Raw genomic sequence first — 12,324 nt, 5'->3', positions numbered from 1 at the left:
CGACCCATACACTGTGGGTGCGAGAAAAAGCCCGTGACACTGAGCCGAAAAGGATGGCGGCTTCATCGACATTATCTTCCCACGCGGTGCATATTCGGGTTAGTTGGACGTCACATGATCAAATGCGCGCATGGGGAGGAGAGCACGCGTCTTCTCATCTAGCCCTGCCGCAGCTGCGAATGACTGTGCACTGCTGACGCTTACGCGGCCCGCGTGCTGTATGCAATTGTTGGTAATCATTGGGGGTGCAATGAAACAAGGGCGAGAAGGGATGGCTGCTAACTCTATGCGCGCTGTCTTCCTTCTTAGGCTCTTTTTCCTCGCCCCAAGTGTTGCAGATCGCATAGCCTAAGTTAAGGGACAGGGGTAATTGGAGATGGCTGACAGAGTCCGTCCTGTATAGGACATAAAAATATGCAGATGAGGATGAATCTAATTTTCGGAGTCGCGGTGAATCGCATGGCTGTACGAACCGTTCGTCCCCGCTGCTGGCGTTCTTTATCATGCTATAGTGTTGTGATAGCGATGCTCGTGCTCTGGATATCCAGCGAAATATTCACAGGCTTAGATGGTCGGTGCATTGCACGATGTTTGTTATTTTAATTAGTAAGTAAATGTTACTACAATTTATATAGGCGATATAACCAACGTGCATACTCTTGTGAGGGCCCGTCTTTTTTGCCGCAATTTTGACGAGCCTTACATGGGACCGGGCCATTTTATCTAATTTTTCCAGCTACGAGTATGAAATCCGCCGTAAACCTCCGCGATCGCCTCCTTTCGCCATCTATATAGCCGTGTACAACTTTATAGGGCAGCGAGATTTGCCCCTCAAAGGCGGATGCACACGAGCATCCACCAATGGGCGCGCATTCTAGACTGACGCCATGAGTCGGACGGCCGGTGACCCTGCCGACAGAGGACATGGCAGCCCGCGCTTCGAGCTGGCGCGAGTCGCGTCAGCGGGACTATTTCTTTAGTCGCGGTGGCAATCGGCTGCTGTGCTTCAGTGATCAGGGCGGGGCGCCTCTCCTGTCTTCTTAAGTTTTAACCGACTAATATTGCGATAGCAATTATATGGACACTTCAAGCGGATTTCTGCCGTCGGCGTCGCCATGAGGTTCCGCATAAAGTCCAAGGGCGATAAAATTGTCGCCGTGCGCCGTATTTCACACTCGTTCGTTTCACCTGTCTTTCGTATAGTCTTCCTTTTTTTCGTTTCTGTTCTTAGAATAACATTTTATTTATTCCATCGTAAACTTCGTCCTGCCCCCCCCCCCCCCCCAAATATCTGCACATTTCATTAGTGAGCACGCGCCATAAATGGGGATATTCATCGTCGTTACCATCGTCATTATTATTATTACGTACGCTTCTGCGCGAGACAAAGACGACGACTCCTATCGGGCAGCTCGTTCTTCGAGAACGGGTCTCTCCAATCACGGCTTAGGGTACCGAAATATTTTTACAAATTTGATGACTTGCTGTCTACTTCTTTTATTTTATTCATCATTTACTCCTTTATTCTATTCAAGTCATTTGATATATTCTAATTATTCATTCTCAGATGCGTATATATTCCAACATTTATGTTTGTTTTGTTTTTATACATCTCCCTTCTGATTGTTATTTCAAACTACCCGGTTCTTGGCCAATCCCCCAGAGTGGGTATGTGCCAGTAACTCCAAGGCTCTACATCTACATCTACGGGTCTCTCCGGCTCCGCAGACCTACAAAGGCCAGCCATCGTCGCCTGCCCCTGGGTCCGCTGCAGCAAAGAACCACCGCAACGTGTCCGAGGCTGTGCAGCAGCAGCAGCGATGACCCTTCCTGTGGCTTTTCATCCCGGCATGGTGGGTGAATCGTTGCGCAGTGAGGTGCAACACTGCTACAAGCTGCGATCACGTGTTCCCCCGCCACCTAACGCTTTCATGCAGTTCACGCAGGAGAAAAAGCGTTCGGTGGCCGCCACGAACGTGAACGAAGGCAACGGGCGCCTCTGCAGCCGCCTGGCAAAGCTGTGGCGTCCTCTCCGCGCCGCCGACAAGGAGCCCTTCCAGCGCAAGGTGGCCGAAGCTGCCACCGTCCGCCGAAGGAAGTACTCGGACTACGCGCACATCCCTCGTGAAGCCAGCCGGCCTATGGAGCAGGAGCGCTTTGCCAAGCAGGTTACCAGCAAGCTGAAGAACGGCAGTTCCTGGGACAAGGAGCAGCAGCCGAGAACTTCCACGGTCGAGGCCCACGGTCGAGGCAGCCCGGAGTTCCAGCAGCAGCTGCATACGCCGCCATTGCCGCCGACGCCAAAGAGCAAACACCGTGGTACCATCAGTATTGCTCCTGTCGGCGCTTCGGGCGCAGGTCAGAAAACTGTGGCTCGTATGCCGACGGCCACTGTCCCGGCTACGACCAAGGATCTCGAAGGACAAGTGGTGCCTATAAAAGTGGCTGCCTTAAGAGCCTTCGCTGAATTGTTCAAGAGGCAGCCGCAACACTTCCACAATTATGCTGAGCTGACCTTGATCAAGATCTTTGGAACATTCATGCAGCCTGTGAGAGAGGTGACCTGTGCTGCCGAGCTGTGTTCTGTGGAGGCTGCTGCTGGGCTACCCCCCAAACAGACAATGCGGCTACTCCACTCGCTCATCGGGGAGTCGGATGACCATCGCTGTAATCAAGGTCATGTCCCGGCACGTGGAAGTGCATCCAAAAAAGGATAATTGTGGAGCTTCCGCCTCAGATGATGCCTGTTTTGCTGAAGGCATGTGATCACGGCGAAAACTGTCTACTGAAGGCGGCAGTATTTTGTAGGGTGATGTTGCATGGCGTGGTCGGCTCTGAATTGAAAAACTTGATTCCGGCGTTCTATCTGTCGATGCAAACGACCATTTACCTATTTTTTGCGTCTTGTACTGCTGTGCGAGTCGCGGCGTATCGCAAACGTCGATTCGACCAAGAAAAGTTAACGAATCAACAATAAATACGTTTATATCTGTGGTTATGCGCACTGACTGGTCTGAGGTGATTAGTGACAGTAATGCAGCATCTTATTTTTCTCGCTTTCGCAGAATAATGTTCGATTTCTGTGATCGCGCATTTCCACTCCGCATTTGGAAAAAGCATAAAAAGGCAAGAAAGCCTTGGATATCTTCGGCACTTTATAAGAGCATACAAAAATAAAATGTTATACTTGGAGTTTCTGAAAAAAAGGATGCTGACAAATTCAAAGAATACGAGAAATCTTGAAATAAATTGAATTCCAAAATCAGAAAGGCTAAAGATGCCTGTTATTTGTACAATTTTAACAATATTACTGATCAATATATATTCTGGAAAGCCGACAATGAGGTTTGGGGTGCATGCAGCATTGATAGGTTACCGGAAGAATTCACTATCGACGAAGTAACCTTTTTTATAACTGAGCTGCTCGATAGATTATTGAGTACTTCTTATCTTCCGGTTAATTAAAGAACCCCACGACACGAGCTCATGTGATCACTTGATCACATGTATTACGTTCATATACGAGTAAGAGAGATTGCTTTCGCAGAACCTACGCGTGAGGCGGAAATGATGGGAATCATTAACTCCTTGAACAGTAGCAGTGCAGCAGGTCTTGCTGAGTTTAAAGCTGATTCAATTAAAGCGGTTGCTACCATGATTGCTGTCCCGCTCACTCATGTATGCAACTGTTTGCTTCAAGACGGGCTGTTCCCGGATGAGCTCAAATTAGCCCGGATAAGTGTTATTCGCAAGGCAGGTGCGAACAGTGATTTCAACAATTACCGGCTGATATCAGTGCTAGGTATTTTTTCGAAAGTTATTGAACGTGTTTTTTATTCATCTCTCTGACTATTTAGTGAAATTCAAGTTAATTTCACCATACATTTGGATTCCAAAAAAAAGAAATCGACCAAATTAGCACTTTTGTATGTTACAGAATGGCTTATAGAAAACACTGAACAAAAATTACTAATAATTGGAATATTCCTGGATCTAAAGAAAGCCTTTGATTCCGTCAAACATTACATCTTACTAAGTAAACTTCCTAGCTAGGGCATACGAGGGCGAGCCTTTGAACTTATGGAAAAGTAACTAAAAGTTCGAAAACTGTGTGACATATCACTCAGCCTTCTGAAACATACAGCCTACCGAGTGGTCAAAATTACGCTTTACTAAGTTTTTAAAAATCGCCTGTGACTGGTAGCATAATTGTTATCCTTGAGCTAGGTTATTCCAAGAGGCGGACATTAGTATCGCGAGAAATCGAAACACATTTTCAACTAATTACGAAAAATTGACTAATGAACTTGTGAGGTGATTATTTTACGAAACATATCGCAGTTTACGAATTGTAGCGGGTGAGGTTGCAAGACGCATACACTTGAAATGAATTTCCAGAATAACACCAGATTCGAGATATTATTTCCCAAAGTGTGGGACGAAATACATGGGTGTTCCAGTTTTTCTCTTCTTTTTGTGCTTCGATGTATAAAACAGCATTTTGGTATAAAAGTAAGTGGAACAACTGTGCATTTTTACGGCGAGTTTGATGGAGCATATCTCCAAAGTGGTGTCATTCAGGAAATTCATTCCTAGTGGATACGCGTGACAAGCTCACCGGCTATAATTCGTAAATCGCAATATGTGTCGAATAATAATTAACTAAGAAGATAATTAGTGAATTTTTGTCATTTAGTTGAATTTGTTTTTTGATTTCTCGTGCTACTAATGTCTGCTTGATCTAATAACCCAGCTCAATGATAGGAAATATGCTATCTGCCACAGGCGATCTTTAAAAATTCCGTAGAGCTTAATGTTGAACACCTGGTATATTAACGGGCGTGCCCCATGGTTTGATCTTAGGACCACTGCTTTTTCTTCAGTACATAAATGATATAGCCTCTATCCCACATACACACAAAAATACTTCGATACGCAGCGTTAACTCTCTGAATGGCTAGATACAAATGACTTAGAGTGTAATACAAATAAAACAAAGGACGCCCTTTTTAGAGCTCGTAAAACCATCGCTAACAATGTTTCTTTATATTTTCGCAATAACGTGATAGAGCGTGTGGATTCAATTAAATTCCTAGGTATTTTTTTCATGAAAACTTGTGAAGGATAACGCAAATTACTTGAAATTAAAACTATGCAAAGTAATAGGAGCATTATGGAAAATATGAAATTTAATTCCCAGGAAATTCAGAACTATTCTTTACTTTTCAATGATGCGTTCTCATATTTATTTTGTCACCTGATATGGGGTACCACTACTGCGTCAAATATTGAAAACATTTTTGTCGCACAAAAAAGTTATTTAGAGCTATAGAAGGCTTAAAACATACCGTAAGCACACCGTCGTTCCGAGACTGCCACGGAATATTGAGGGTAGACCAGCTTTACAAACCCAAGCTTCCGACCTACATGCATACAGAAATAAAAATGACCGTCATAGTCGGAAAGCTAGTATCGTTAATGGTAATGAATCGGAATTTTGATCTTAGAACAATAAAATGTAGAGTACCAAAACTGAGAGCAAATTACGATGAACAAAGTCTAAAATATCAAATACCTATACCGAGAATAAGGATTTTATCAAAATAATTGAACGACACTCCTCAGTAGCTTCTTTTAAAGGTGGTTTGACTGAAGCAATGCTTCTGTAAGGTTACTGAGCGTTGTGTTTTAGACATACCCTTTTATTTTCCTTTTTTTTGCGACAGACGCCATTTTTGGCTTCATTTTTCTTTGTTCCTCATGTTCATTTATTCCTTTGTTTCTCATGTGCAATTGTGCCTGTGTTGCCGCGCGACTTAAGCACTGATGCTTAAGTCATGGATTGATACCACGTTTCTGCCATCATAAGTTTGTCAGAAGCAAAGCCAAACCAAGGGTTGAGGGGAAAAATCTGTTGTTCTTTATTTCGGGTAGACTGCATTAAGGTGGTTAAAAGATAGCCAGCTCTTATTTTTGCCATACAGGCTGCCAACTTCATGTTGTGCAAGATATGATGCATGAATAGCGCTGCCATACATAGCGTCATCATTAGCAGCCTTATTACCCCATATCAGCCATCACCCCGTGGTCGCCACCACTGATGGCATGTCTCCGACGGAAACTTCCAATTATTTTTGCATATAACTTGAAGTCTCCGTAGAAATACCCTGTATAAATAGCCAGCGGACTCGACCCGTTGATCAGGTTTCGACAATCCACGACTGTGCTCACCGCAGACGTTGTGGTTTGAGTGTAACTTTTTTTTTCTGGACACACGTTCGCACAATAAAGAGTTAGTTTCCTGACGGACTTTTTTGGCTCGACCTTGATCTACGCAGTCACCACGATGTGATAATATATGGAGCTGTACAGAAGCAGCTTTAGCGCTAACGTTTGTGAAAATTCCCACTTATTTGGTCTAGACGGTTGCTTTGTCGCAGACGACGAAAAGCACTCGTGAAGTGAACCGCGAGTTGACTTAAAAATCCAGGATGCAGCATCAACATGCCATGCAACATACCACGCGATGTTACATCTTCATCTCTATGTTTAGGCTAACAAACAGTGTTTACGAAAATGAGAACGAGAAAGCCGTTACTTTCTCCACTTATATGAATATTCTGACTTCGCCATATAATCTGGTTATTTAAACAGAAAATTTCATTCTTGTACATTAGATACCTGGCAGAATCAGTGTTGTCAGGTCCGACGAGGTGGCGTAGCCAAAAGCTAGAGAAGTTGTAGCCCAAATGTAGCCAAACGCAAAAAATGAAAAAAATTTCGTAGCCAAATATAGCCATTTTCATGTACGTGCCGCCGTGACAGTCGGCCGTTGACATCAACAGCGACATCATGCTTGCACAGAACTTTTTTGTTGGCTCCGGAAGCTCTTAAGTTCCAGCGAACCGGTGCTGAGGCCGAAATCAGTGTTCTTATTTTATGACATAGTACTAAGTTATTATTTTTACTTATTTACAGTAATATTAACTACGAACGCTGCTTTTTAGCTGTCGTGAACGCAAAATAATGTTTAGCATCATCGATCTCTCACGTCATCTCTGCCTACGGCGTAGAAGTTCAGCTGTCCAGCGATCTGCGACGGCGACGTGCTCGGGGCTTCTTTTTTTATGAGCTAAAACAAGTCTTTTGCGCTACGATATTTCGCGTTGCTTGTCTCGTCGTCCTATCTTGTCTTGTCGTTTTTTTTCTGTTTTTTAATTAGTTTGGCCTGGATTAGCTGGGACACACACTACCTCTATGGTTTCGATTTACATCAACCTGGCCGCCATCTTAGGTCTATAGCACGCCAAGCACATGCGTTAAAAAAAGTGACAGGCAACAGATGCCACTCACTGTCTGAATTTGTGTAAGCGAAGCTTTTAAATATTGCTGCGCAAAACGGCACACCCGTGTAAGAAGCGCGCAGTCGTTTTCGGCGCCGAGCACGTCCCGAACGTAACTCGCTCGAAATGGTAAAAGCCGCGACGGCGCACAAAGAGCAAAGGTAAACAACAAATTGATAAGAGTGGTGGTGCTGTGAAAAGCGGTTTTTGTCAAAACGCAAATCATGTTGATGTGCTAATAAAGTTTTAGAATAGGGGCCCCAAAAGTTTGGGGCGCCAAATAGCTTTGCGGGTGTTAGCGTTGGGGCATGCAGGAGTGAAGAGTTTTAGAATAGATCGTTTGCGTTGGCGGATAGCGTACGTGTTTCGCTTGCAGCGTCACTACGGTGTCAATGAAAAGCTGCTATGAATAATAAAATAAAATATACCATTCTATGATTAGAGGTAATTTAGCGCTCCCTCCGGCGCTGGCTTCCCGCTTCCTTGCTTGCGCGTGGGAGAGTGAGTGCGTTCGCTCTCCGTGATAGCGCGCGTCCCCGCACGCTTCCGCTCGGGCATACGGCGCGCGGCGAAGATTTTATCTTTAGGGAACCTCACGGCGACGGCGACGACGGCGACACCGACGGCAGAAATCTAGTTGAAGTGTCTATATAATTGCTATCGCAATAAAAAGTGATAACCGCAATCACGTCTCCTAGCTTACGAACTTCAGGCGTTACCACGAATCGAGCCCAGTTTGGTGCTAGGTTAGAGCCGTCACTTCGATGGGGGCCGCCATGTTTGTTAACGAAAGCTTTGGGGCAGCTTTTGGGGCTCCCGCTAAATTATGGTGGCTACCATACGCTAAATCGATGAAATAGCGTGCCCGACGGAAAACCCAAAACCAGTTTGCGTCTTGCGCACGCGCAGTGGCTTCGACATTATTTTTTGGGACCCCAAAACGTTTGAGGTTCCTATTCTAAAAATCTCTAATAATTGCTGGGGTTTTACGCGCCAAAACCAGGATATGATTGGGAGGCATGACGCAGTGGGCTACTCCGGAATAATTTTGGCTACCTCGGGTTCTTTAACGTACACCTAGATCTAAGTACACTGGTGTTCCTGCATTTCGCCTTGATCGAAATGCAGCTGCCGTGGCGGGAATCAAACCCGCGTCCTCGAGCCAGCAGCGCGCCACCTCACATGCTAAGCTAACACGGTGGGTGAAGTTCATGTGACGTTCTGCACTGATGTCATCGTGGCAAACATGTTTCGATATTAGGAGAATGAGGTTCATCGATATCAGGTTCATCCCGATGCCTGGGAATCGGGTGCCCAACGGCCAAGCGGGGTGTAAGTTTAAGTGCATAAAAGATCAAAGCCACTAGCTCAGACAAAGGCGCAGAGACGGAAGGGGGAGGGGGGCGGGGTCATTTCGCGCATGCACACACGCACAGCCACGCGGCCGGCTCAGCCAGCTAAAACATAGACTTGGAGATTGGCTTCTACACGATCAGAGCCACCTCTGGAGCGTGGATTAGGGCACCACTTATAGCCTAAACAAAGCCAAGTCACAGATTTTCCGCAGCCCAAATATAGCCACATAGTCAACACGTCCAAGTCGACGCCAAAATTTTTCTTATAGCCCAATTTGGCTATATATAGCCAAACCTGGCAACACTGGCCAGAATATTACGAATAATGAAAATTGACCTGACAAGAAATTACGTCCCTAAGTGGTCTGCCTATGTGTGGGAGGCTATGTCTGAACACAAATTCACTGCCTGCAAATTTTGGAGTTCACATACTGTTACGTACTACCGGCCCAGGCCTGGCCGGCAGCTACGGGATGAACCTCAGACCAGTATCACAGGCACCAAAAGAACACCGTTTATTTCAGGCTCGAAAATATATCTAAACCAAGGGAGAGAAGCAGGAAGAGAGAGAACAGACGCATGCGCAGAGGCGTCATCCGGGCAAGACTTGTTATCTGCAGCATTCCTTTCCCCTAGTAGCCGTAGCGTTCCACTGGCTTTCGGATCCTTGGGGACCTATGTAGCTCGGGTACAGGGCTTTCGGAAAGTCGCCAGCCTCGTATTTCGGTGCCTTTGCGGTTATACAAGGCGATTCTTCTGCGGTCGGCAGTTCTCTGCTTGAATATGTGTTCGGTGAACGTTTGCGCATCTGGTCGACATGACGTCGAACGACGCCATCTCCGTTTTCAGTGACGAGACGGGCTCCACTCGACGATTTCACCTTGCCGGGTGTGCAGTTTTCTCCTACGCCGTAGTTGCGCACGTAGACGGCCTCTCCAGTGGCGAAGTACCAACTGGCGGAATCAACAGCTGGATTTGTCCGCATCTCGTGGCTCCTTGACCGAAAACACATATCCAGTCTAGTGCGCAGCCGGTAGCCTAGAAGCAGTTGGGATGGTGAAAACCCGGACGCCTGTGGTGAATTTCTGTAGTTGCAAAGAATTCTGGCCAGAGTTCTGCCTAGCTCTTCTCGAGGCATTCTCTTCAATCCATCCGTGATAGTTCTTACGGCACGTTCTGCTAGTTCATTGCAGTGAGGGTGGTAAGGCGGGGTACGAATATGCTCGATTCCATTTATCTGCACAAATTGAGCAAAATCAGACCCGGTAAATGGCCTCCCATTGTCCATACCTATGGTGCGGGGGAATCCAAATCGGCTGAACAAGGTTCGCATAGAATCTACAGTAGCATTAGCTGTCGCGCGAGATACTGGAATGGCTTCTATCCAGTTGCTGTGTGCATTCACAAATCCTAACACCATCTTGTTTTCGAAAGGCCCTGCGTAATCGGCATGCAACCGTAACCACTTCTCCCGAGAACTCGGCCAACTGACGGGGTTCCGTGCAGGGGGCATAGGCAAAGCTTGAACATAGTCTCGACAGTCTAAAACTATTCTATGAATGTCTTTATCTAGTCCAGGCCACCAAAAACTAGCCCTCGCCCTTGTCTTCATTGTAGACACACCGTGATGAGACTCATGCATCATCTTCAAGAGTTTCTCACGCGCCGCCCTTGGTATCAATACACGATTGCCCCAGAACAACAACCCCTTCTCCGCAGACAGCTCATGTCGCCTTTTCCAATCATCCGCCATTTCTCTGCTGTCCCCTTCAATGACGGAGGGCCATCCTTCAGTCACGTACCTGCATATAGCTATCATAACACCGTCAGCTGCTCTGAGTGCTTGCAGTTGTTTGCAGGATACCACTGGCTGGTCCCATTGGTCGATGACACGCACCATTTTCGTCACATCTTTTTCTGCTTCCAGCTGTTGCAACGATTCAGGCCAGCGGCTTAGAGCATCCGAGATAAACATCTGTTTGCCAGGCTTACAGATAAGCTTGTATTTGTACGCCCCGGGCAAAAGCGCCCATCGCTGAATTCGGGCGGCTGCCATGACAGAAGTTTGACGGTCCGGTCTGAGAAGACCCAACAACGGACGGTGATCTGTTACAAAGGTGAACTCACGTTCCAAAAGGTAGTCGCGGAACCTTGACACTCCGAACACTAGCGCTAACGCTTCTCGCTCAATTTGAGAGTACTTTCTTTCAGCTGAGGTGAGCGTTCGCGACTTGAAACCAATTGGCCTGTCTTCGCCATTTATACGGTGAAAGAGGGCGGCACCGGCACGGTAAGGCGAAGCGTCGTATTCCAACAGCAACTCCAGCTCCGGATCGAAGTACGTTAGCACGGGAGCCGAACACAAAGCAGTTTTTGCCTTTTAAATGCCGCGTCATCTTTTACGCTCCAAGTCCATTTCGCACCTTTTTCAAGATGACTGAACAAAGGTTCAAGCACCGTGGATAGATTCGGCAACAACTTATTGTATTATTGTAGAAAGTAAGCATTCCCAAAAAGGATCGCAAGTCGACAACATTTCGTGGCAAAGCAGCCAGTCTGATTGCGTCAACGTTCTTCTCCAGCGGGTGGAGTCCTTCAGCATCAATGCGATGGCCAACATACGTCACGGATGATTCACAAAACCTGCACTTGTCAGAACTAATTTTGTTACTTTTCTCGTGGAAACGCTGCAACACGGCTTGCAGATTTTAATTTTGAGCGTGGCCACTCTCAGCTATCAACACATCATCTAAATATGCCTGGGTTCCTTTCAGGCCTTGCAGCAATTATTCAATTTTCCGTTCAAATATCGCTGGGGCTGACGCGATGCCAAATGGCAATCGGTTGTAGCAGAACAGCCCTTTTTGTGTGTTTATCATGGCTAATTTCCGTGAGTCTTCATCCAATTCGACCTGATTGTAAGCATCGCGAAGGTCTAAAATACTGAATTTCTTTCCTCCGCATAAATTTGCGAAAATGTCATCTATGACAGGCAAGGGGTACTGTTCGACATCGCATACTGGGTTTAGTGTCACCTTGAAGTCGCCGCAATTGCGCACCGTCCCGCCTTTTTCAAAACGGGAATAATGGGCGTTGCCCATTCGGAATGGGACACTGGATTACGCTTGCCGAGACTAGTCTGTCAAGCTTCTTTGCCACTTTACTCGAACTGCAAAAGGAATTTTTCTAGCCTTGAAGAACTTGGGGCTTGATCCGGTCTTAATGTGCAGTCGGGCTGGCGGGCCTTTGATGAGACCAGTACCCTCACTGAAAAGGTCAGCGTTTTGCTGCAGTAGCTTCGGCACATCCGTCAGGGCTTGGCTTGATAATGAAGACTGCTGGTACACGCTCAGCACCTGAATGCGTTCGTCTGCTAACTTTAGCAGTAGGTCCCGGCCGCAAAGACTGGGGCCATTGCAGTCTAAAACAGTCAGACTACATTGCACTGTTGTACCTTGATATGAAAATGGCATAGACAGTACACCGAGGAGCGGAAGCCTTCCAAAATAGCATGAAAGCCGGGGCTCCGACCTTTGTAGCTGCGGCCATGGATGACAATATCTCTCGTAAATGCGTTTAGGAATGAGGCAAACAGGAGAGCCAGTGTCGACATCCATTTTCACTTC

General features: G+C 46.4%; 1 protein-coding gene across 1 annotated transcript; it reads left to right on the top strand.

The window, feature by feature from the left end:
- Positions 1-1,850: 1,850 nt before the first annotated feature.
- LOC119448811 (transcription factor SOX-7-like) lies at positions 1,851-2,717 on the top strand. Its single transcript, XM_037712029.1, has one exon. It carries the CDS (start codon positions 1,851-1,853, stop codon positions 2,715-2,717), a length of 867 nt encoding a protein of 288 aa, XP_037567957.1.
- The last annotated feature ends 9,607 nt before the right edge of the window (positions 2,718-12,324 follow it).

The sequence above is a fragment of the Dermacentor silvarum genome, chromosome 1, assembly GCF_013339745.2.
Source record: "Dermacentor silvarum isolate Dsil-2018 chromosome 1, BIME_Dsil_1.4, whole genome shotgun sequence".
Classification (NCBI taxonomy): Eukaryota; Metazoa; Arthropoda; class Arachnida; order Ixodida; family Ixodidae; genus Dermacentor; species Dermacentor silvarum.
The sequence above is the reverse complement of the archived record's forward strand: the minus strand, read 5'-3'. Positions and strand labels throughout refer to the sequence as shown.

Excerpts from the sequence above, each read along its gene's own strand:
- LOC119448811 (XM_037712029.1), top strand. The coding sequence starts at position 1,851 with ATGGTGGGTGAATCGTTGCGCAGTGAGGTGCAACACTGCTACAAGCTG.